This window comes from Gnatocerus cornutus, chromosome 2, assembly GCF_029298725.1.
Source record: "Gnatocerus cornutus isolate USDA-ARS CGAHR chromosome 2, icGnaCorn1.1, whole genome shotgun sequence".
Lineage (NCBI taxonomy): Eukaryota > Metazoa > Arthropoda > Insecta > Coleoptera > Tenebrionidae > Gnatocerus > Gnatocerus cornutus.
In genome coordinates this window covers 14190247-14215533 of record NC_142234.1, presented here as the reverse complement: position 1 = coordinate 14215533, position 25287 = coordinate 14190247, and the positions used below count along the sequence as shown (strand labels likewise).

The window sequence follows — 25287 nt, the reverse complement described above, 5'->3', positions numbered from 1 at the left end:
ATTTATTTTTCTACATTGACAATCATTTTAACTTATCTGCTTTGACAATAAACGTTTTAATATCCATTGGTCTAAGTACGATTTTTGGATCAGGCGCCAACGTCTCAAGCTCCGGAGTTGCTCCAAGTTTCACTGGAGTGAATTCAGTAATGTTAAACGTTGCAAACAAATTCTAAAACAAATCATTAATTTTTGATGCACTGAAATAACAGAATCTATACCGATATGTCAATGGTAGTGTCGTCTGACAGCCCATCGTGCTCATCTTGCGCAAAAAGATGTTCAAGTCTCAACAAGTATGTGTCGTCTTTCCATGGTTCTACTGTCATTACTTTGACGCTGTTGGGAAGTGATTGTGTTAAACCTATGAACTGTATCAAACGATAGATTAAAAGGCAGTCGAAATTTTAGACATAGCTACCTCAAAGTTAAAGTTTGCTTGTAAGTTTTCTAAAGAAAGACGAGCAGCATCACCGACCAAAACCAAAGGTTCAAATAAAATTTCATGTAGCATATAACGCTCAAGAGCCACATATGGAATTTTTCCTGGTAAGTAATAAAGGTTAGTTCACTAATATGCAAAATATTTTTAGTTACCAAAAGTGAGACGGTGTTTTCCTCTTACATAAAGGCCCATGCCGTACTGAGTTTCATTTAACACTTCTTCAACTCCAAACTCATCATCAGCTACTTCACGTCTATGTACCATTAACTCAAGTACTCCATCTTTTAAATTACTACCTCCTTGAGCTCGATCAGTTAAAAGTATTACTCTTAATTTCTGTTCTTCATCTTCAATGGCAATTTTAGTCGACACTGGGTAGTAATTGCTAGTAACTGGCTCAACTGTTGGATCGTATTCATAGTCTGTTCTTTGATCTCTTACTCTTTTTATTTCTTGACGTCCATTGGAGTCTGTGTAAAAAACTCCGTTATTTTTAAAGTCAGACACTGTGAATCTTGTGATGACTTCTTTGCCTCGAGAATCTCTAAAAATTTACTGAATAATGCTAATTTAACATTGTTGGAATGTCTTACACTTGAAGATCTCCAATGAGCCAGTCAAACTCAATGTAAGACTCAGTGCTTTTATACGCTTCATTCAAGTCTTTGTATACTCGAATGATTTGAGTGATTCCATGGTCAAACACTTGATGAACTTCGTCAACGAGACTTCCCATCGCAAATTTTACACTTGAAAGAACAGCGTTGATAAGAACTGCATTGCCGTCTGGTCTGAAAACATAAGCGCCAGAAGCACGACCGGTTTTATCAAATCCTTTGTAATAGTAGAAATCTTGTGTAATGTTGAGCCTCTGTTTGTTGACTATTATTGAAGATAATTTACCATTGGGGTCAATTGTAAAACCGTTCAGTGCCTACAAAAACAACTGATCATTTTATGGTGGTTGTTATTTTTTTACCTCATCTCCAAAAATCCTTTCGTGCTCAAAAGTAAGTTCCTTATATGGATGATAATTATCAGATGCTACATCTATTTGTTCAACGTAATAAAGACGAATCCCCAAAGGTGGTAGATCGCTTGCATGGAAAACTAACTCTTTGCTTGCTGGCTTACCGTCTGTGATATAATCAAACGGATGGATAGAATCAAAAATATCAAATGGGACATCTATCGAATCTGTAGTTGTGATAATGTAACTTTCACCATCTACTGGAACTCGCACAAAGGGAGCATTTCGCTTAGAAAGCGGATTATGCACAACAACTATAAAACGATCCTGTTTACTTTCATCACAAATGCTAACATTTCTGCGCAAGCAATTAGTGAGTGGTAGAACTGTACTGGTTTCTCCTTTTTTTAAAAGATTCCTGAAATATCAAAAATAAGAACATCAGAATTCATCAACATAACTCACGTTATGATATTGCTAATAGGTTCTTCTGTTTTTTTAATAGCGTCAAAAAGAATTTGTCTATAGTCTTCATCCACAGCTTGTTTTTCAGTACCAGTGATGGCATCGTGATGTTGCAAGACGCCCATTGCGCGTCTCAAGTCATTGATGGCGTCTTCTTGATCATCACCGTTGACTTTAGCAAATGTAGCAAGTTGTTTAACGCTTTGAAGAATGCTATTGCCAACTCTTTCAAATCGTTTAATTGATGGTCTAGACGAAAAATATCCGGTCCAGTACGAGTTTTGGTCTGAAGCATATGGAAAGAAATCGTCGGTTTTGACAGTTAGTTGGATGTTATCGCACTCAATAGACTCTTTCACAGCTTTTAAGTAACAGGAGGGTGTTGAGTATATTAAGTTGTATGTATCGTCCAGCGCGAAACCTCTAAAATGAAGAACAATTGTAACTGAAGAATAAAGAAAATTGCGTACTGTATAAGTTTATCGATATTGCCAAAGTTCTTCTCGGCTTTTTGGTAACTAAAATCGTGACCCATTGGAATGAGAATGTTGGGAGTTTTGTAGTAATTGGCATAATTATCAAGAATTGACCGGAATAGAGCAACCTTTAAAAGAAAATAAAATCATCCAAACTCAAATTAAACGACAGATCTTACTCGGGATTCCAAATTTTCGTCGGTCAGCTCAGGATCGCTGCAGTAAACATCAAAGCAAAATCCAGATTCATACACATAAAAATTGGGAAACATGGTTGTAAGAAGATTTGTTTCTTCATCATCAAAGTTGTCATTAGTGTCCCAAATAAAATCTAAGTTTTTTTCTTCGATTCTCTTGTTCTTGTCTCTGTAGTCGAGACGCCCAATGACCAATCCATCAAAACCCAACAATTTGTTAATGTACGCATGCTCTCTACTGTGTCCAAAGGGATCTATTTGCCAACCCACTTTTGGACGCCCACATTCGCCAACTGTTTCTTCTAAAAATCTAAGTTTCGTGGTTGTTTGTATTCTCTTTTTATATCGAATTTACCTGAAGCCCCAAGTGTATTGATCAATAATAGACGGGTAAACAGTAGTAGCTTCGTCGTTCATTGACCATGCCCCGTTTACCATTTCGAGTTGACCACTATTTACAAGATCTCGAACCATTGCCTTGGTGTCGTCGTCTTGGTCGTTCCACCATTTGTAAAAGAACGCGGTTTCAACTTGGATGTATCTAAATTAAGTAAGAACTATTTTTTGAAGAATAACTCGATTTTTACCTTCGATCGGGATTTTGAGTAAGAGCCACTATTGTTGAATTTAAGATATATTGAACACCGGCATTTTTAATTTGGTCAAAATCTAAATCAAAATTATAAAAAAAATACTAAAATAAAATTTTTACTTTAACATACTTCCAGTTCCATAATAGTACCCTGAATAAGTCTGCACCCATCCAACGTCATCGTGTGAGTGCGGTACGATGTGAACATTGATTTTTCCTTCAACCAATTCGTGACAACTCTAAAAATTACTATAAGTTTTGATAAAGAAAACTACCTAATAAAATGTACAGATTGACATGTTGGTGCAGACACAGGACTGGAAATCACAGAATAAAAATTTAAGAAAATTATTATCAGTGTTTTCAACATCGTTTTGGTGTTTTGTTGTTTCGACAACTAAAAATTTTAGTTCTAAACGGTATTTTATAGTAACAAGATTTATCTTACTAGAAATACGTCAAACTTCTTTCATTGTTGTTTTAAGAGGAGATTAACGTATTGTTAAGGACAAAAAACGTACGAGTATTGATGGTTATCAAATGACAAAAATATTGACTACTTAAAAATGTGTCAAGATTGTATTGAATAAACCATACTAAATGACCATATCGGAAATTTTTATCAAAATGCAACTGATTGTGGAAAATATTATATATACTATATCAAATATTTTTCCAGAAACTAAAACAAATATCACGTTCCGATTATTAAAAAAAAAAAACATCAAAAGCAAATTTTATTTATTTATTTTTTTTACATTCCAATCATTCTGATATTTTTTCTACTTTGATTATAAACGTTTTAATATCCATAGGCCTTAGAACGACTTTTAAATCAGCGGCTGGTGATCCAATTTCCGGAGTTCCACCAAGATTCACGGGTGTAAGCTCAGTAACGGTAAACGTTTCAAACAAATCCTAAAAATGTACATAATAATTTGTGGCACAAAAACATATTATTTTTTTACCGATAAGTCAATTTCAACATCCTCTGAAAGGACATCATGTTCGTCCTTCGCAAAGAGATGTTCAAATCTTAACAAGTAAGTATCGTCTTTCCATGGTTCTAATGTCATAATTTGAGCATTGTTCGGAAGTGACTGTGCTAATCCTACAAACTGTATCAAAGAGTAGATTTAAAGCGGTGAAAATTTTAGATGTTGTACCTCAAGGTTAAAGGTGTCTTCTATGTCTTCTAGAGTGCGATCAGTAGCATCACCGACCAAAACCAAAGGTGAAAATAGATTCTCATGTAGAAAATAACGCTCGAGGGAAACATACGGCATTTGCCCTAAATCAAATTTTAGTTGACAATTAGATATGCAAAAATATTATTAATTACCAAAAGTTAGCCGGTGTTGTCCTCTTACGTAAAGTCCCAGGCCGTACTGAGTTTCAGTTAAGACCTCTTCAACTCCAAACCCATCATCAGCTACTTCACGCCTATGTACCATAAGCTCAATGACACCATCTTTTAAACTACTGCCCCCTTGGGCTCGATCGTTCAAAATGATCAATCTTAATTGTTGTGTTTCGTCCTCAATCGCAATTTTAGCCGACACTGGATAGTAATTGCTAGTAACTGGCTCAACAGTTGGATCGTATTCATAGTCATTTCTTTGATCTCTTATTCTTTTTATTTCTTGGCGTCCATTGGAGTCTGTGTAGAACACTCCATTATTTTGAAAGTCAGCCACTGTGAATCTTGTAACGACTTCTTTGCCATGTGTATCTCTAAAAAATAACTGATTAATGGTAATTTAACATTGTTGAAAGGCCTTACACTTGAAGATCTCCAATGAGCCAGTCAAACTCAATGTAAGCGACACTACTTTTGCACTCTTCGTTCAAATCTTTATATACTCGAATGATTTGAGTGATTCCGTGGTCAAACACTTGGTGGACTTCGTCCACGAGATTTCCTTTTGCGAATTTTACACTCGCAAGAACAGCGTTGATAAGAACTGCATCGCCGTCTGGTCTGAAGACATAAGCGCCGGAAGCACGACCCGTTCTAGCAAATCCGTTGTAATAATAGAAATCTTGTGTAATGTTGAGTCTGTTTGAGTTGATTGTTACTGAAGATAATTTACCATGGGAGTCAACCGCAAAACCGTTCAATACCTATAAGAACAACTTATACTCTTTTATGGTGGTTGTTATTGCTCTACCTCATCTCCGAAAGTTTTTTCGTCCTCTGACGTAAACTCTTTATATGGATGATAGTTATCAGATGCTTTATCTGTTTTTTCAACGTAATAAAGACGGAATCCCAAAGGTGGTAAATCGCTTGCGAGGAAAACTAACTCTTTGCTTGCTGGTTTACCGTCTGTGATATAATCAAACGAATCAATGGTATCAAAAATATCAAAGGCTACATCTGTGGAATTATATGTTGTAATAATGTAATTTTCACCATCTACAGGAAGTCGCACGAAAGGAGCATCTCTTCTGGATAATGGATTATGTACAACCACCACAAAACGATCTAGTCTACTTTCATCACAAATGCTACTATTTCTGCGCAAGCAATTAGTGAGTGGTAGAACAGCAGTTGTTTCTCCTTTTTTTAAAAGATTTCTAAAATATCAAAAAAATTTCTTTGATCAAACTTTGTCAGCAATGAACTCACGATATGATGCTGCTAACTGGCTCTTCTGTGTTTTTAATAGCTTCAAAAAGGATTTGTCTATAATCTTCAACCACAGCTTGCTTTTCAGTACCGGTAATAGCATCGTGATGTTGCAGCACACCCATCGCTCGTCTCAAATCATTGATAGCTTCTTCTTGATCATCACCGTTGACTTTAGAAAAAGTTGTAAGTTGTTTAACGCTTTGAAGAATGCTATTGCCAACTCTTTCAAATCGTTTAATTGATGGTCTTGAAGAAAAGTATCCGGTCCAGTAAGAGTTTAGGTCTGAAGCATATGGGAAGAAATCGTCGGTTTTGACAGTTAACTCAATATTGTCGCGTTCAATGGACTCTTTCACAGCTTTCAAGTAGCAAGAAGGTGTAGAATATATTAAGTTGTATGTATCGTCAAGAGCGAAACCTCTGAAATGAAGAACACTTATAACTGAAAAACAAAGAAAATTTCGTACTGTATAAGTTTATCGATGTTGCCAAAGTTCTTCTCAGCTTTTTGGTAACTAAAATCGTGACCCATTGGAATAAGAATGTTGGGGGTTTTGTAGTAATTGGCGTAATTATTAAGGATTAACCGAAACACAGCAACCTTAGAGAAAAAAAGAAATAATCAAAGCTTAGATTAAGCAACAGTTCTTACTCTGGATTCCAAATTTTCATCAGTTAGCTCAGGATCGCTGCAGTAAACATCGAAGCAAAATCCAGATTCATACACGTAAAAATTTGGAAACATGGTTGTAAGAAGATTTGTTTCTTCGTCATCGAAGTTGTCATTAGTGTTCCAAATAAAATCTAAGTTCTTTTCTTCGATTCTCTTGATTTTGTCTCTGTAGTCAAGACGGCCAATGACCAACCCATCAAAACCCAACAATTTGTTAATGTACGCGTGCTCTCTACTGTGTCCAAAAGGATCTATTTGCCAGCCCACTTTTGGACGCCCACATTCGCCAACTGTTTCTTCTAAAAATCTAAATTTTGCGGTCGTTTGTATTCTTTTTATAACCAATTTACCTAAAGCCCCAAGTATACTGATCAATAATAGACGGGTAAACAGTGGTAGCTTCGTCGTTCATTGACCATGCACCATTGACCATTTCGAGTTGACCACTATTTACAAGATCTCGAACTATTGTTTTGGTGTCATTGTCTTGCTCGTTCCACCATTTGTAAAAGAACGCAGTTTCAACTTGAATGTATCTAATTTAAATAACAACTATTAATTTGTAAATAAACTCGTGTTTTACCTTCGATCGGGATTTTGAGTAAGAGCCACTATTGTAGAATTTAAGATATATTGAACACCAGCATTTTTAATTTGGTCAAAATCTAAATAAAAAATCATAAAAAAAATGTTAAATTAAAATTATTACTTTAACATACTTCCAGTTCCATAATAGTACCCCGAATAAGTCTGCACCCATCCAACATCATCGTGTGAGTGCGGTACGATATGAACATTGATTTTTCCTTCAACCAATTTGTGACAACTCTAAAAATTATTATAAGTTTTGATAAAGAAAATTACCTAATTAAACGTACAGATTGACATGTTGGTGCAGCCACAGGACTAGAAATCACAAAATAAAAATTTAAGAAAATGATCAGTGTTTTCCACATTGTCATTGCTTAACTCGACAACTGATGGTTTTATTTTTAAGCGGTACTTTATACCAACAATATTTATCTCATTGAAAATGCATATGTCAAAGTTCTTTCATTGTACTTTTAAGAGGAGATTAAGCTAGGGACCTAATTTTAGGAGGATTTAATTGTTGTCAACTGAGAAAAATTTTGTCTGTTTGCTCGATAGGTAAAAACATGTCAAGATAGGATTGATAAAGGCTAGTTTCATATCAATACCGGAAATTTTTATCTAAAAACAACTGAATGTGCTGGATATTAAGCTTTTAGTCAAAAACAATTTGTGAAAAATGTTCAAAAGTATTACTGAAAAATTTGCTTAAATTCACACTTCCAATTTCTATTATTTAAATTTATTTTATTTATGACAAAATGTAAGCAGAATGTTCACCAATGAAAAAACTATTTCATTTAAAAATTTAAAAAAAAACACAAAAATTTAATTTTTGTAAAATATTTGCGTAGTTCAAATAGGCTGTTGCAAGATTTTTAAGTATTTTATTCACTGACAACTAAACAATTTTGCCAAATTGTGCGCTGTTCTGCCTCAAGGCGATTTCAGTCGAGGTGGTAGTAATATGTACTTACATACATGTATGCATATAACAATGTTATCAAAATTTTATCTGTAAATTTAAAGTAGCTATTGTTTGGCATTAAAAGTAAATTAAAAAATTATTGTACGATTTTCGTTCTATTTATATAATTTGATTGCTTAGTTAAGCACATTCAGAGTTAGTGACATCTGCAACTGATGCGTAAGTGAACAGCAATCGTCTAAATTTTTGAATGTTTTTATTTTAAAAAGTTTTTCGTTTAAGAGATTCTTAAATTGATCAAACAACCGTGCATGTGTTTGAACATCACGATTTTGTGTAATTCTTATTACTCGATATTATTTTGACCTATGTAGCTACTAATAAAATTCTTTCTTATTCTCGTGGTAATGTAACTTACTATACTATGACGCATTTAAGAAGTAATATATTTAATAATAGGGCTGGAAATCTATCAGAATTTATGATTGTCAGCAGAAATTTAGCAACTAACTTCTAGTAGGTAGGTAGTAATAAAAATATTCACGGACCAAAGAATTTTTTTTCTGTCGTAAATAAATTAGCTTCTCGTTATATGTCGTTTATGTAATTTCATGTAGTTTCTTTTAAAAATAATATGTACTTAATTTTATCACAACATGCAAACCATTCTTTCATGAGGATTTGAGTTTAAAAGTTATATTTTTAGAATCTATACTGTTCGTGTTTATAATCACTGTTTACGCAACAATTCAAAGTTCTATTTGATATTCTACAACATAAAACCACGTAAGTAGGTAACTTTTTACGTGAAAAAAAGTATTATTTAATAACGGTATTTTGTGTTCACGCAATTATGTTTATATAAATTTAAATCGTAAAATCGTTAATTATGTAACGTCCCAAAGTGAACGAAATTCAGCCTTCCGTGCTACAATAAAACCACATTAAAATTCATATCTTTATTCATCGAAAACTTCATTTCATTTTTTGGCAACCTTCACAATAAATGTCCTGATTTGCATAGGACTCAACTCAATTTCTAAGGGATTAGCCGTATCCAATCTAGATAAAGGCGTGGGAACAATTCCATTCCAAATTAGTTTTTCCTCATTGTTGTAATCGTCCAACAATTGATTAGCACCGAGTGTTGTTTCAGAAACATCGGTAACATCGAATTTCGTGAAAAGACCCTGAAATGAATAACTTATTCACTCATTAAATTACATTTTTGTTGAACTTGCCTTTAGATTTATTGTAACAGATTGTGACAGCTTCGGGTCTTCGTTCTTTTCAAGAATATGTTCGAAGCGGAGAATGTACGTATCGTCATTCCACGGCTCGAATGTAAGAAGATGGACGTTCAAAGGGAGGGATTTAGTAAGACCTTCAAACTGTTGAACTAGTAATATTTAATCTTTTGTTATCTGTAGTTACCTTAAAGTGTACTAGAGCTTGGAGCTTCTCTAAAGAGTCAAGCTCTGTTCTAGTGGCATCAGAAAGTAAAATCCAAGGGGATAACAGTTTTCTTTGGACAAGTTCACGCTCTGCTACTGATAAACTCTCTAAAAGAACGTTGTGAGATGCATCAAACAATTTAAATTATTTACCGGTAGTTTCTGAAGATCCAAACATAAGATAATGTTGACCTCTAGCATATAGACCAACACCATACTGTCTCTCGTTTAAGATTTGTCCGACACCAAAAGAATCATCAGCTGTACATTTTCTATGAATCATTAGCTCTAGTTCTCCGTTTTTCAAACTAGTTCCACCTTGAGCTCTATCATTTAACACTGCAACTTCTAAACTTTTACTTTCGTCCCTAATGACAAGTCTTGTAGTCACCGGATAGTAATTACTAGAAACTGGTTCTTCAGAAGCATCATAGTCGTAGTCACTTCTTAAATTTAATTCTCTTCTAATAAGTTCGCGTCCATTAGAGTCGGTATAAAAAACACCATTGTTGTTAAAATCATTTACTGTGAACCGCGTCACCATTTCCTTGCCTTTGGACTTAACACTAAAACACACGTGTTAACGAGCAATAACGTAAAGAAAAAACCCTACAATTGAAGATTTCCAACCAGCCAGTCAAACTCGATGTACGCGTTCATTTCCCCTTTATAAACTCTGATAATCTGTGTAACCTCATCGTTGAAACTTTGAAGAAACTCGTCACAAAGGTTACCTCTTGCAGCTTGGAAACTAATTGGTTCTGTCACCAAAGGAACTGCTTCAGTTTCGCTTGGCCGAAAGATATAAGCACCGGAAGGGCGGTTTTCAGCGCCACCACCGTGCGAGTTCATCCCGGTATAGTAAAGAAAGCCTTGACTTACATTCAGAGTTTTACCATTAATGGTAATTGAAGAAAGTTTACCAGAGGAGTCTACACTAAAGCCGTTAGTCTGAAATTAAATATTTGACAATGAATCTGTTTTTTGAAATACCACTGACAAACCTCGGTTCCAAAATCCTGATCATCTGTTAGATTCTTAAAGGGTTGGTAGAAGGTAGATTCAGCTTCTGTCGTTCCAATGTAGTACAACTTGATACCTAGAGGTGGCAAGTTTCTTGCTGCAAAAACAAGTTGTTTGGTGGAAGGCTTCACATCTTCTTCTACATAATCAAAATCATTGATATTATCAAAGATGTCGTATACTTCTTCACCATCGGGGCCAGTGATATTGTAGCTAGTACCATTAACAGGAAGACGGACGTAATGAGTTATAGTTCTTGCTAGCGGGTTTTGCACCACCACCAAGAACCTTTCCTGTTGAGATTCTAAGCAAATACTGACGTTCGATAAAAGACAAGTCACAAGTTTTAAGTCTACTTCAGACGATTCGTTTTTTTTCAGCATATTCCTAAGCAAACAATGTTATTTTTTAATTGTTTTGATCAGTTTATTACCCTATTATTTGTCCAACCGGTGCTTCGACTTTCTTTAATCCTTGGGTGAGTAACCTGGCATAATCATTCGCCACTGCCTCTTTTTCAGTTCCAGTGATGGCATCATGGTGCTGCATGATCCCAAGAGAAGATCTCAAGTCGTCCAAACTGTTTTCAACATTTAGACCACCAACTTTCGCAAAAGAAGCGAGTTGTTTAGCACTTTGTAAAACATTATTTGCATGTCTCTCGTATCGTTTATGGGTGGGCCTGGACGTGAAATAGCCGGTCCAAAATGAGTGGTTATCTGAGGCGTAAGGGAAAAAATCGTCCGTTTTTTCTTTAAGTTTGAGAGAGTCTCTGGTAAGTTCTTTATTTACAGCTTGGATGTAGCAAGATGGGGTTGAATAGATAACGTTGTATTTGCTGTGGTTTTTAAAGCCTCTGTAATAGAATACAACAGAAATTGGAGTTTAATTCGTTACTAAATATTGGATTTAATTTTTTTTTATTAACTTTAGTCATTTTTAAATCTGATCTACTTACTTAACAAGTTTATCAAGATTTGAGAAATTAATTTCAGCTGCCTGAAAATTAAAATCTCCACCCATCGGAATAAGAAGATTAGATGTTGAATAATAATTGATATAAGAATCCATGCGTTGAGCAAACTGTTCGATTTTTCGATCAAGATTGTAATTTGGACTTGTCTCATCATCGTTTATTGGTTTGTCGGTACAAAGAATATCGAAACAAAAGCCCGGTTCGGACACGTAGAGATCAGGAAACATTGATGTAAAAGTGTAAGGATTATCTGCAATTTAAACTGAAATTTTAGTCTTTAACGTCGTGTAATTCCCATAGTTTTACCTAAACTATCACTGGCTCTCCAGAGCAAATCTAAATTCCCATTCGTCCTTCTTTTATCCTTATCTCTGAAATCAATACGTCCAATAATCAGCCCTTGAAAACCCAACTGATTCAAAAGCGACGCATGTTCTCGACTATGACCAAAAGAATCAATTTGCCATCCAATTTTCGGTCTTCCACAGTCCCCGAGAGTGTCATTTAAAATCCTTTGTAAAAAATAAAATAAATCAATTTGTAATTATTTTTTGCCTTACCGGAAACCCCAAGTGTACTGATCTATGGTTGAGTGGTAATGAGACGCCGCCTCATCATTCATGGACCAAGCCCCATTAATAATCTCCAATTGTCCATTATTAACCAAATCAACCACGTCCTGTCTAACCTTATCGTTTTGATTTTGCCACCATTTCCAAAAGAAGGCGGTTTCGACCTGAATGAATCTTGAATGGAAAATCAGACAAGCATTCAGAGTTTTAACACAGAACCACATCAAAACAACAATAAATAATTAAGCAAAATCAAATCAATTAAAAAGAAAATTATGTAAATTAAAGAAATGTTCTTTTGTTTAGACTTCACATTACCTTCTCTCGGGGTGGCTCTTGAGCGCCGCAACGCTTGAACTGATAATATACTGCACACCCGCATTCTCCTGATTATGATAAGCTGCCAATAAATTAATCACTTTGCTGTTACCACCGAGAAAACATCATTACCTCCAGAGCCGTAGTAGTACTGATCTACCGTTTTCAGCCATCCAACATCATCGTGCGAATGTGGTACTAAATGCACATTAATTTTCCCTTTAACAATCGGATGACAATTCTACAAAAAAGGTAAAACATGTCTTTGCAATCAACTTACATTACAAGTGGCGGCCACTTTAACATCTCTTGTGATCGGAACCGAAGCCACAAAGAAATTCAAAGAGAACGCAATAATTAATACTCGATGATCCATGATTCGAGCTGTTTTAAATATTGACTACATGATTGAGCGAATTTTTATTTACGAGCGCCACTTGTAGATTCACAGGGGTTTGACGAAGATAAATTTGTTGCTACGTTGGATGAAGCGAGTAGAATTTGTAACTTCGTCTGGGAAGGAGCAAAGCTTTTGTGGATGTACCGAGTTTCGATGACGAATTGAGTAGTTGGAGTGGGACTGATGCATTTTGAAATGATTAAATATAATAGTAAATTATCGCACCCGGGACATTGGTTTCAAATTTGTTTATAACCTTCAGACGTTTGAATAAGAACAAATGGAAGAAAAACTTAATAACCTTGGACTTGGATCTTTTTATTTCTTGTAATTATTATAATTTATAAACTGACAGATTTTATCTTTACACTTATGTGTGGGTGTATTATTTACAAAATCATTTAGAAAAAATATTTCTGAAAACAATAGTCACATTCAAACCACTTTTTGTTAATTGCCGCATTTATGGTGAACAATCAGAATTTATTACAAAATATTAATTTTATTTCAAAGAACCTAAAAAGTACTCATTTGTAAGCTTAATTCAATGATAAACATTTATACATCACGGTTAAATAAAAGCGCTATTTTTTCACCTTGAAACATTGATTCATGCCATTGATTAAACAATTATGTATTGTTTGCCACTTTATTGTGACGCTTACAGATGAAATCAATATTGAAATATTAGAAGCTGAAAATCAACAAATCAACTTTGTCTAATAACAACAAAGTAAAAATGAGTGATATAAAAAAAATATCTGTTATTTCTGAGAGGATCTGTTTTTTTTCAATAACAAAAATCCCACTGTACGTCATTGAGATTTTGATCAAAAGTTCGTAGTATTTTTTCTAGTACCTACCTCCTCTTAAAATTTCAGTAACATAAATAATAATAAATGTAAGTTCCTCAAAAACCGCAGAAAAGATTCGATATGGATAAGCTGTTAATCCAAGCCAAGTCCATGATAAGAAACTTCTGAGTCTGCGCCAAGTATTTTTATCGCGTCCACCTCAGCTGTTCAATTTCACCGGTGCCACGTGTGACGTTGTGGTACTTCTATTAAACTCCAAAATTTTCCGATCGTCCATTAGCTCTTTATCTTTTTACCAAAATCAGGTAAGACCAAACTCCCAAACACTTTAATCTTCACGTGTTCACCCCATTTTCCTCAGCAATGTCGGTCCCACGCGAACGAACCTTCATCATGGTCAAACCCGACGGCGTCCAACGCGGTCTCGTCGGGAAAATCATCAAACAATTCGAACAAAAAGGCTTCAAATTGGTTGCTTTGAAATTCATGTGGGCGAGTGAAGAACTTCTTCAAAAACACTATTCCGATTTATCCAGTAAACCGTTTTTCCCTGGTTTGGTAAAATACATGAATAGCGGCCCTGTTGTCCCAATGGTTTGGGAAGGTTTAAATGTTGTCAAAACTGGTCGTGTTATGTTGGGGGCCACAAATCCGGCCGACAGCGCTCCTGGAACAATTCGAGGGGATCTTTGTATACAAGTTGGACGTAATATTATTCATGGTTCCGACGCTGTTGAGTCTGCTAACAAGGAAATCGCATTGTGGTTTGGAGAGAAGGAATTGATTGGATGGACGCCGGCGAATGAAGGTTGGGTGTACGAAGATTGATTTTTCGATATTTAAAAATTATTTAAATAAATAATAAATATGTTGAAATGTTTGTTTTATTTTCACACACGTTTTCTTTTATAAATTAATTAACATTCCGAGTTTTATTTTCTTATTTTATTTTTATAGCTATTTTAATGAGTTGGAGTCTAAAACTTCATTAAAAAACTGTCAGTTCTCACTTTTTAGCATTCTACTAAATTGTACATACTCCCTCTCTTCCAAAATAAGTGTCCGATTTCACTTTTTTTGGGGTTATTGAAATTATGCAGAGAAATGAATTAATTCCTTTATTTTAAGTACAGAAAAAAACATTTTAGTAGGTTGCTGCAGTTTGGGACCTGTCAACAATTTTTTTTATGTGAACAGGTAAAAATGTTTAATTGTTAATTTTTGTATCAAATGACACTTTATTTAAGGTTTATTGTTTATTACATAAGCAAGAACAAGAACCGATTGTCGAGTACATTGCAACGCAATGTAATATGTTCCGAATCCGCAATTCAAGTGATGCGGCATGAACTTGATCGCGAATAAGATCGAGTTTCTCTTGTATCATTTTGGTTGTTAAACTTGTTAATAATGTTAATTATGTTAGTTAATTTTTAAATGTAATTATTTTTATGTAGTTGTGAAAATAGACATAAAAAAAATCTCTACATTTTTTTTCGAAAGTGGACTTTTGAACAAATAAAAATCCACAGTCAGACACTTATTTTGGAACAGATGGAGTAAAACTGAAATTAAACGAATCAGATAATACGAAATGATATTTTTTTTATCAATTCCATTAATAATACTCTTATATTTTTTAATTAAAGTTTTCTGTCTTTGATTTATTAATAATATTAGAGACTTTAATAACAATAAAACTGGTTTTTTAATTTTGCAAAAATAAATATATTTTTTGTTATAGTAGTACCACTATATGATACAACAGATTGATTGATCCTTTATTTATTTTACTTGAACTTTAATGATAAACGTACGAATTTGCATAGGATGCAGCTCAATTTTCAACGGGTTATTTTCATCCAGTTTCATCCAAGACACCGGCAGCTCATCGTTCCACAGCAACTTTTCTTCCAGTTCATAATTATCCACCCACTGATTAGCCCCCAAGGTAGTTTCTCCAATTTCAGAAATCTCAAAACCAGTGAACAAGTACTAAAAAGCACATTTTTGAATATTTCCACAAAAAAAGTCAAACCCATACTTCTATGTCCACTACAACGGGCTGAGAAAGAACTGGATCTTCGTGCTTTTCTAGAGTGTGTTCCAATCTCAGAAGATATAAACTGTCTCTCCAAGGTTCCAAAGTCAGGATGTGAACGTTTTGAGGAAGAGAACGTGTAAGACCTGAAAACTATACAAAGGATAAAAATCGAAGTGGTGAAATTATTAACTGACTTCAAAATTCACGTATTGCTGAAGAGTGACAAGATCTTCACTGACTTCTCCCACCAAAACCAACGGTGCTAGAATTTTTCTATTAGTCAAATCACGTTCTAAAGCTGCAGTTGATGTTCCTTAAATTTCAAAATTAGTTTCTATTATTGTGTGGTAAAAGTGTTTTGGTACCATTGGCATCAACTTTCTCCGAACCGAACATGAAATAGTGTTGACCTCTAGCGTACAATCCGTAACCATATTGATCTTCTTTCAGAGGTTCGCCAACACCAAATCCATCATCCCGCACTAATCTTCTATGGACCATCAATTCAATTACTCCATCAGCTAAACTGGTACCACCTTGGGCCCGATCGTTCAACACAGCAACCTCTAAATTTTGCTCTTCATCTTTTAGAACAATTTTTGTGGTAACCGGGTAATAATTACTGGAGACAGGTTCTTCATCAGATTTGTACGTGTAATCACTTCTTTTATTTAGTTCTCTTTTGATCTGTTCCCGTCCATTTGAATCAGTATAAAAGACTCCGTTATTAGTGAAATTCTCGACTTTAAATCGGGTGATAATCTCTTTCCCTGCATTGTAGTCTCTGCAAATAAAGAAATAGGAAAAATAGGAGTAAGTTAAAAGCTTACACTTTTAAATTCCCAACGAGCCAATCAAATTCGATATAACCTTCATCGCCTTTGTAAACGCGAATGATTTGGGAGACTTCCGAGTTGTATACTTGGAGAACTTCATCAACAAGTTTTCCTTTCTTTGCTTTGACTTCAACCGTTTCAGAAATTACTTTAGCGGTTTGGTCTTTGGGTCTGAAAATATAGGCTCCAGAGGACCTGCTACCACTGGAGTAACCAAGGTAGTACAAAAAACCTTGAGTAACATTTAATGTTAATCCGTTGATAGTCACAGTTTTTAGACAACCGGTTGTGTTATCAATACTAAATCCATTAATCTACGCCGAAGATAAATTAATAAAAATATACCCATTCAAAAGTACTTACTTTAGTTCCGAAATCCACATCAGAGACATTTTCAAACGGTTGGAACTTTACCTCCCCTTGTATTTTTTCTATATAATACAGTTTTACACCAAGAGGTGGTATGTTCTTAGCAGCAAAAACTAGTTCTTTGGAACTTGGTTTCGTGCTTTCTTTTATATAATCGAAGGTCGAAATGGTATCTGAAAGATCGTACTCTTCTTCGCCTACATTTTTGAGTTAGTTAGTGTTCTTTAGAGCTAAATTTATTACCATCAGGTCCAGTAATTTTAAAGTTGTCTTCATTAACAGGTAGACGAACATAGTGAGTTGCTGGGCGCGATAAAGGATTATAAACAGTGACCACAAAACGATCTTTAGTTGAGGTTTCACAGATACTAACATTGGCCAATAAACAGGTTTCTAACTTCAGGTTAAATTCAGTTCGAGGGTTCTTTTTTAGAAGGTTTCTAAAAGAAAATTGTTTTGCATCCTTTGTTTGTTTTGTTTATCACTTATTGGCGTTATGTCATATTTTATCTTTATCATGGTCATAAATTTTAATTAAAGTTACATTACCCAATAATGGTTCCAATCGGAGCTTCAGCCTCTTTAATAGCTTTCGTTAGCAACCTTGCATAATCATTAGCAACGGCTTGCTTCTCTGTTCCTGTAATAGCGTCGTGGTGCTGCATAATCCCCATAACATCTCTTAGCTCATTGATAGAACTCTCTTTATCAACTCCGTTAATTTTCGAGAACGTAGTCAGTTGCTTGGTTGCTTGAAGAATGTTATTTCCAACTCTTTCGAACCTTTTGGATGTTGGTCTTGATGTAAAGTACCCGGTCCAGAAAGCATGAGACTCGGAAGCATAAGGAAAGAAATCGTCAGTTTTTTTCGTTAGTTCCATGCTCTTTTTGTTCAATTCGTCATTCACTGCTTTAATATAACACGAAGGAGTTGAGTAAAAAACGTTGTACGTTTTATGACCCTCAAAACCTCTAAAACAAAAGTTGACTAAAATGTAAAAAAAACGTGGTACTACTTGATTAGTTTGTCTAAATTGGAGAAGTTGATCTCAGCTGCTTGATAATTGAAATCTCCGCCCATAGGAACCAAGAATTGAGAAGTCTTGTAGTAACTTTTGTATGTGTCCATTTTTTGAGCAAATTTATCAACTCTTGACTTTAAGTTATACTCGGGACTCTCTTCATTATCGTTGATGGGATCGTCATGACACAGGACATCAAAGCAAAACCCATCGATGGTACCATAGAAATCAGGGAACATGGTTGTGAACAACTGGGAGTTGTTTAAATTAGCACTTCCTTGCCAGATAAAATCTAAATTTTTGTCGGTTCGTCTCTTCTGCTTATCTCTATAATCCAGGCGTCCGATTACTAGTCCTTGAAAACCCAATTGAGTTAACAGTGACGCATGTTCTCTGCTGTGACCAAAAGGATCAATTTGCCAACCAATTTTAGGTCTTCCACAATCTCCAAACGTGTCATTTAAGAATCGAAATCCCCAAGTAAACTGATCGATTGTTGAATGGTAATGAGAAGCAGCCTCATCATTCATTGACCATGCGCCATTGACAATTTCTAATTGCCCATTGTTAACTAATTGTTTAACTTGTTCTTTGAGAGCGTCAGGTTGATTTTGCCACCATCTCCAGAAGAAAGCTGACTCAACTTGGATGAAGCGTCTATCTGGATGGCCTATTAGAGCTTCAATTGATGAACTGATGATGTACTGTACTCCAGCATATTGGATGCTTCTATGGCCTAAGAAAAATTTATAAAAGCTTTCAAAAATGTATAACTTACTCCCATAATAATATTGTTCTACGGTTTTCAACCAACCGACATCGTCGTGAGAGTGTGGAACTAGATGAATATTGATTTTTTCTTCATCTACTGGATGACATGCCTTGAAACATTTATCTTGTAATTTAGTGAATTTTAAGAGAAATATTGACGTACCTGACACGTAGCAGGGAATCCTTCAATGTCTCTTTTATATGGTTTGTTCAGAACTATAGAGAGATTCAAAAGTAACAAAAGAAGACATATTGCGGAATTCATGTCGTATCTGCAAGATCACTTTTGTTTTATGGAGATAATTTATTGTTGAAACATATTGAGTATTTGCTTTTTACTATCAAGATAATAAAGAGTTATCTGAAATTAGCTTTACTACACTTTAATTATGAAGGTTTGTTATCTTGTTATCTATAATGAGAGCCTTTTTTATGCAAAAATTCCATTATCTATACAGATTTTTTTGCTTGAATTAATAAATACCATTAAGTATACATAATGTAATGTGTTTTTTTTCTTTTTGCATCAGCAGAGAAAAAGTCTCAACAAAATTATAAATTTAATTTCGAAAAAAAATTTTTTGGTTTTAAAATTATTAGATTTTCTGTCTGGGTTTACTTTTAGTTCAAGAATTTTGCAGTTTTTTCAGATTTTTGTCGGATCTTTATAAGTACCCAACTATATCAGTTGTACTGCGAATAAATCTATCTAAATATTGTCAACAAAAATTACTTTTGAAACTACAACATGTGCAAATTCTTTACAATAATTTTGCAAAACTATAAATCCATCTTTAATTAAAAAATTGAATTTTATATTGGAATATGCAACCAATAAATCTTTGTTATCAATTTTTGGCGAGTCTACATATACCATAGAAGATCGAAGTTATTTATTCGAATTTTCATCTTTTCATAATAAATGCTCTATTTTTTTTACAAAACATAACACAGTAAGATTTTTTTTCTAAAACCAATAATTTCAACATAACTTAAAATTCAAGGTTTGCTTTTTTAATTGCTCTTATAGTTATTTATATACAAGTATTTTTCAACAAATGTAAAATCAAGAAAATTCTTTAACCAAATTTTCAATTTTTTTATTTTTGTATTAAACCATTTAGAAAACAAGGTAGGTAAATATAAAATATTTAGCTTTCCAAACAGTCCGCACGAACAGTCAAAGGTTATCAGAATACCGATAAATATATCTTCAACAAATGAACAAAAATACTAATTCTAACTAAATAAGAAACTTTTGCGAATGTGGTTGTGTTCAGAGTTTGAGTGAATTGATACTATAGATATCAAAATTTTCATTTTGGCAATTATTATCGATTTTAAAACGCAAAAAAAAACAATTAAACCAATAGCATAATTTCTTGTTCTTACCAAAACTTAATCCAAGAAAATATGTCCGCGAATTAAATCACCAAAACACAGACTGATCAATTCTAAGTGTTGTGGTAATCCCAATCTCTCCCAATAACTTGAAGAAATAAATTAAGATAACCAATTTATTTTTCACATGTTCGTTGTTCCGCAACATTCTGAAAATTTCACATTCCAATCTCGTTGTTTTGAACATCATTCCTTAAAATGTCACGACCACAAAACACGGTTTCTCTCGAAAACTTTTAAACCCTTGTTATTGGAAGCTGAAAACTAAAGAACTTGTTAAAAATATGAGCCACAAAAGCACATTAAGCCTCAATGAGTTTCAGATCGTTAATGATTTGCACTTGAGTTCAAAAGAATATGAATAAATTTCGGACCGGTTGACAGGTTTCAACCGAACTTTTCATTTCTAAATGAATCGAAATGGCTCATTAAGAGGAAAAATTTTCGAGCTTCTAGCATGGAAAATAGGTTGCTGCAGAATGGTTGGGATGATACACGACAACGATATGTTATCTTTTGATGACACGTAATTTCTTCCTGCGGCTGCTGAAACTGCGATATCATATTGAGTGTTTTATAATTCCGGAGGTTGGAATTTGCGGTTTTGGATAAGATTCTTATACAAAAATTACGCCAAATGAATCACGCATAATTTATTTTTTATGATAATTATTGATAATGTTAATATCAGTTGGTTTATTTTACGGGTGGTCTAACTTTAAAAGAATGTTATTTTCTACATGACCTGCAAAATGTAAGCCAATTTCAATGATAAAAGACTGGAAATTTTGTATTTAAAAAAAAGTGTTTCAATTACATAATGGTCCAACTTTTCATTTCAAAATTTTTTTTGCATGTTTTCATAGTTTATTGAAACAAAACAACAAAATGAAAAGACAGTAAAACCTTTAGAACTCTCTTAATTTCCCGTAAATTCATATTAAATTTAACCTTATCACCCATCAACACAAACAGAAAATTTACACCAATGAGTTAGATGATTACGATAAGTCTTAAATAAACTTAAATCAATTGCTCATTACAACTTGTCTCAAAATACTCATCGATAGGAGTATTATCGTTTTGACCAAGAAAGACTTTCCTCCCAGATACAAATATAAAGAGCGCAGTGGTAAAAGATAAGGCAGTCTTTATCAACAATTCTCGGCAAGTTGGTCAATGTAGTTTCAAACAAAACAAGAGCGCGTTCAATTAGTCAAATAATACATTTCCAAGAAATTACTTGTGATAACATTTGTTTATAACAAACAGTAAATGCAAACGATAAATGATAAATTCCTCTTAGAAAATATACGACAAATGTGATCATTCTCGTTGAGAATCGTGTGTGGAACAATCATCGGTGCTTTTATGCGTAGTAAGCAACATGAATCGTGTGGTAAGAACTTTTTAATTTAAATATTACTTGCAACATTTAGTGCAGATAAAGAATTTTGCGGTGAAGAAAACATGATAAAGTATCAGAGGTGATAGGTTATAGCTAGGTCTTATTTAAAAATTTCCTATTAGAAATCGTCATGGTCGTTAATTGATTATAGTTTTTTAACTTCTTCGTAACTTTCTTTATCTGGAAGAAACCACAAGACACTAAAACTATTTTTTAAGTCTATAACAGATCATTTCTAAATTATAAACAAACTAATTGCAGTTAATATTGTCATACACTGATAATGATAAGTGTATAATAACACAAATCATCAAATTTTTAAGGTTATTGGCCCATAATCTCCCAAAAGTGTCAATATGAGTTCTTGAGAATTTTTATCTTTTGCAAAAAGACAGAATTTGTTTGCAATATAAATATCTGATATTAGTGGGCAAAATTTCTGATTTAGCACCTGCTGCTGTGATTTGCAGATATATATTTGGGTAGTACCTGAAACCAGATTTTTTTTATGATTTCTAAATTTGAAAAAGTGTAAACAAATAATAAATTTTCAAATAGAATAATTTTTATAAAAATAAATATGTACTCAGACAAAATTTACTTAACACTTGTAGGTTTAGTTTGCCTTATGTCAAAAGATAAGATAATAAATAATATTAAAAATAAAAATAATTTCGCAAAAGGAAATGACAATGTTTACGCTATATCTCAGACTTTGATATTAAGTTTGATTAAATGGTACCAAAATTATCTTTGAGCGAAGTATAAAAAATGATTCATTGGTCACGCAACAAGGATTTTTTGCATTATGTATTTATAAAATGTGGTACGTAAAACTGGACAAGATATTAAATTATATTAGCCGGACGTCCAATTTTGATAACAATTACATAATTCTAATCTACAAAAGTTCGGAAAACTTTTAAAATTATACCTATGTTACGTACTTTTTAGGGTCCTATTAAACTAATTTTTGAAGTCGAATTTTTGGAATTGATTAGAGCCTTAAAATTATATTTTTTTAGTTCTGTTTTTTGACTTGTAGAATAACACGTTTTATTTAACATTTAAGACGCGAATTTGATTACATAGAATATTATTCTGCCCTTTAAAAAGGTCATAATGTGGTTAACAATACTTCCATCGGTATCATCTATAGCGTTGTTTTGCCAGTCAGTATTATCTGTTGTGGTAAAACGAAGTAATCGCTTCCTTTTTTTTACAAAATTGAAATAACAACGCATTCCACTTTACTTGTTGAACGTAAAATTATGAATTGTAGGCAAATTTGCTATATTGCCTAGAAGTGCAACCGTTGCTCACTGACCGGGCTGAGTTACAAAAACTGCACATATTGCATTTTGGCAAATAATAATTATTATTGATCCGTTTAATGCAATTAAACACTACTAATACAATTTAATTTTCCAGTTATTGACATTATTCTTCATATCGGCCTGCCCTTTCGTCCAACTACTCTACGTCCGTTTATCTAGCTATGAGTCGATGAAATGCTCTTATGGAGAACGTGGTTCTCTCACCGCAACTTGTTATAACGCCACGACGGACTACTTCAAGAACACCCCTTACAGATTTGACCACTTGGATGAAACTCTTCGATGCCTCAATTGTTCATTACCAACTCTAGAATCAGGAAGTTTTGACATTTCCGGGAACCAAATAAAAAATCTCGATTTATCCAACTCGCAGATTAATACCATCAGGCAGAAAGCCTTCGTTGGTTTGATCTTCTTGCAGAGATTGACTCTGGCTCACAACAATATTAGGTCAATTTATCCCAACACTTTCGCAGGAGTCAAAAAAATTACTTACGTTGACTTAAGGAATAACTCCATCAATACGTTATCAGAAGACGGCTTCCGCGAATTAATTAGTTTGGAAGAACTTCATTTGAGACACAACGAAATCAACAGTATTGTATCAACTGCATTCCGTGGTTTGGTGCATCTTAAATATTTAGATCTCAGTTATAACGAAATTAGTAACATTAGAACCGTGTTTAACAATTTGAGTGCTCTGCAGTTGTTGGATTTGAGCTACAACAAGATCTCTACGTTGAACGCTAATGAATTCGAGAACTTGACGTCGTTGTTGGAAGTCAGGTTTCCACATAACCACATCACAACTATTCCAGCTCTGGAATTCTACAATATGAGCCGTGTTAAGCGCTTAGATTTGTCTTTCAACGCTATTGATCGGGTCATAGCTGGATCTTTCCGAGGTCTTGACGATCTTGAAGACTTGGATCTTAGTAACAACAATATTGCAGAAGTTCCATCAAAGACTCTTCAGAGTTTGCACAACCTGGAGTTCTTCAACATCTCCAACAACAAACTTACTAAGTTTCAAACAGGTCTTTACTCAAGTCTCCCACGCCTGCGTTACTTAAATTTCTCCCATAATGTGATCGAAGATATAGAAATCACGGGAGTGTTTTCTTTGGACAGTTTAGACACTCTGGACTTCTCTTTCAACAACATAACTTATTTGGACTACGTAAGGTTGATTTCTAGGTTCCCAAAAATCGCGTTTTTGGATCTCGAAAACAATTTGTTGTCTTGTGGTTTGGAGAAAGAAATGGAAAACTACTTCGCTGAAGACAACTTCAAGTTTATTTTATATAGTGACAAACCTAACGCAGTCAAGTGTGTGGAAAATCCCGCAGTTCCTGAACCCAAACATTATAGAAAAGAAAGTTTGGTCGGGAATGACTCATCCAGTTCAGGAAACAGCGCAAATGTCTGGGTTTTCGTCCTGATTGGCATTACTTTGATCCTGGTTTGTGTTTTATATTATTTACAACTGCGTACTTATCAGGAAATGAGAGGTCTTTCCGTTCGTCCAAATCGGAGTACATCCGAAGTTCAGCTGATTTCATCCGACCTGGAGGCGAGAGATAACGATTATTTAAAAGAGTGAAATCAACTGCGATGTGTACATAAAACTGTTATTGATGTATTGTTTTAGTTTAGAGACAAGTCTAATGTAACTCTAAGAATCTTATGATACGTATGTAAGAATATATTTTTCAATATTAAGTTCATTTAAATTTATACTCACAGTACAAAACTCGATAGACATTCTGAATGCAAGTTCTACTGTGGCAATATGTTATTTAATTTACATTTTGTTCATTTTTAAACTCAAATTATTATGTTTTATATGTTTTGATATTATGTAGTATAGATTTTCAAATAGAGCCTAAACTTTTTTGTAAAATCTGAAATTATTGTTTAATTTTTTTAGTTTCTTTTGATTCGCTTTTCATAAATCTTAAATATCGTTTGAACATTCATAATTTTTTACTTAATTTACTATTTCTATTAGAAAAAATAAATTATGAAATTATAAAAATGGTGGATGCGCCAGGCCTAAATGCACCAAACTAAAAATGTTAATTTATTTAGTTATTTTTTTAACTTACTTTAATTTTTCATAAATTGCAAGATATTTTAGTTCACTTATTTCTGAGATTTTTTATATTATGTAGATAAATCTTACTGAAACTCATAATTTTGTTTCAGCACAAATTTTTTGCAATGTGTTTTTTTCTGATTTTAATTTGTTTAGTGTTTCTATTGAATTAATTTTTTAATGATGTTCGGATTTGCAGAATCGCATTAATTTCACAGAATATAATAGACCAAAATAGTTTAAACCAAGTCAAGTGATCCTAGAAAATAAGTTGGTAACAAATTTGAAGATTTGTTACATGTATTTCACAAAAATATAATACAAATTTTGTAAAAACATAAAACACAATATTGCTCATCCAATTCGACTCATAAAAATGTTAGCTCTGGTGTATAGTTGGTTGTGGAACATGCCTGCATGCCCACCAGTTTAAAAAATTACCGTCATACTGTCACACATTTTTACTGTTTT

General features: G+C 33.7%; 6 protein-coding genes across 6 annotated transcripts; 2 read left to right on the top strand and 4 right to left on the bottom strand.

Moving 5' to 3' along the window:
* Positions 1-22: 22 nt before the first annotated feature.
* LOC148179309 (lysosomal alpha-mannosidase-like) lies at positions 23-3515 on the bottom strand. The gene is made up of 13 exons (XM_088029527.1): positions 3435-3515; positions 3276-3384; positions 3141-3222; positions 2909-3094; positions 2536-2863; positions 2351-2484; positions 1881-2303; positions 1425-1833; positions 1039-1379; positions 598-989; positions 422-546; positions 222-371; positions 23-172 (listed from the first exon to the last, which is right to left on the bottom strand). Exons 1-13 carry the CDS (start codon positions 3513-3515, stop codon positions 23-25), a joined length of 2910 nt encoding a protein of 969 aa, XP_087885653.1.
* A 350-nt stretch (positions 3516-3865) lies between these two features.
* Positions 3866-7422, bottom strand: LOC148179308 (lysosomal alpha-mannosidase-like). Its single transcript, XM_088029868.1, has 13 exons — positions 7332-7422; positions 7173-7281; positions 7037-7118; positions 6804-6989; positions 6433-6760; positions 6248-6381; positions 5778-6200; positions 5317-5725; positions 4929-5269; positions 4488-4879; positions 4312-4436; positions 4114-4263; positions 3866-4063 (listed from the first exon to the last, which is right to left on the bottom strand). Exons 1-13 carry the CDS (start codon positions 7413-7415, stop codon positions 3911-3913), a joined length of 2916 nt encoding a protein of 971 aa, XP_087885994.1. The 5' UTR covers positions 7416-7422; the 3' UTR covers positions 3866-3910.
* A 1494-nt stretch (positions 7423-8916) lies between these two features.
* LOC148179307 (lysosomal alpha-mannosidase-like) lies at positions 8917-12920 on the bottom strand. The gene is made up of 13 exons (XM_088029866.1): positions 12596-12920; positions 12448-12556; positions 12316-12397; positions 11986-12171; positions 11732-11937; positions 11408-11675; positions 10883-11305; positions 10431-10836; positions 10040-10377; positions 9580-9992; positions 9407-9534; positions 9214-9363; positions 8917-9162 (listed from the first exon to the last, which is right to left on the bottom strand). Exons 1-13 carry the CDS (start codon positions 12689-12691, stop codon positions 8953-8955), a joined length of 3015 nt encoding a protein of 1004 aa, XP_087885992.1. The 5' UTR covers positions 12692-12920; the 3' UTR covers positions 8917-8952.
* A 753-nt stretch (positions 12921-13673) lies between these two features.
* Positions 13674-14406, top strand: LOC148179306 (nucleoside diphosphate kinase). Its single transcript, XM_088029888.1, has 2 exons — positions 13674-13835; positions 13892-14406. The coding sequence occupies exon 2, from the start codon at positions 13894-13896 to the stop codon at positions 14356-14358; it is 465 nt and encodes a 154-aa protein (XP_087886014.1). The 5' UTR covers positions 13674-13835; positions 13892-13893; the 3' UTR covers positions 14359-14406.
* Positions 14407-15253: 847 nt separating this feature from the next.
* Positions 15254-20062, bottom strand: LOC148179305 (lysosomal alpha-mannosidase-like). The gene is made up of 12 exons (XM_088029867.1): positions 19965-20062; positions 18736-18844; positions 18580-18682; positions 17796-18537; positions 17329-17751; positions 17023-17219; positions 16774-16976; positions 16405-16724; positions 15940-16358; positions 15769-15887; positions 15575-15724; positions 15254-15525 (listed from the first exon to the last, which is right to left on the bottom strand). Exons 2-12 carry the CDS (start codon positions 18835-18837, stop codon positions 15316-15318), a joined length of 2988 nt encoding a protein of 995 aa, XP_087885993.1. The 5' UTR covers positions 18838-18844; positions 19965-20062; the 3' UTR covers positions 15254-15315.
* Positions 20063-21091: 1029 nt separating this feature from the next.
* LOC148179304 (uncharacterized) lies at positions 21092-24628 on the top strand. The gene is made up of 2 exons (XM_088029877.1): positions 21092-21372; positions 22813-24628. Exons 1-2 carry the CDS (start codon positions 21361-21363, stop codon positions 24319-24321), a joined length of 1521 nt encoding a protein of 506 aa, XP_087886003.1. The 5' UTR covers positions 21092-21360; the 3' UTR covers positions 24322-24628.
* Positions 24629-25287: the final 659 nt, after the last annotated feature.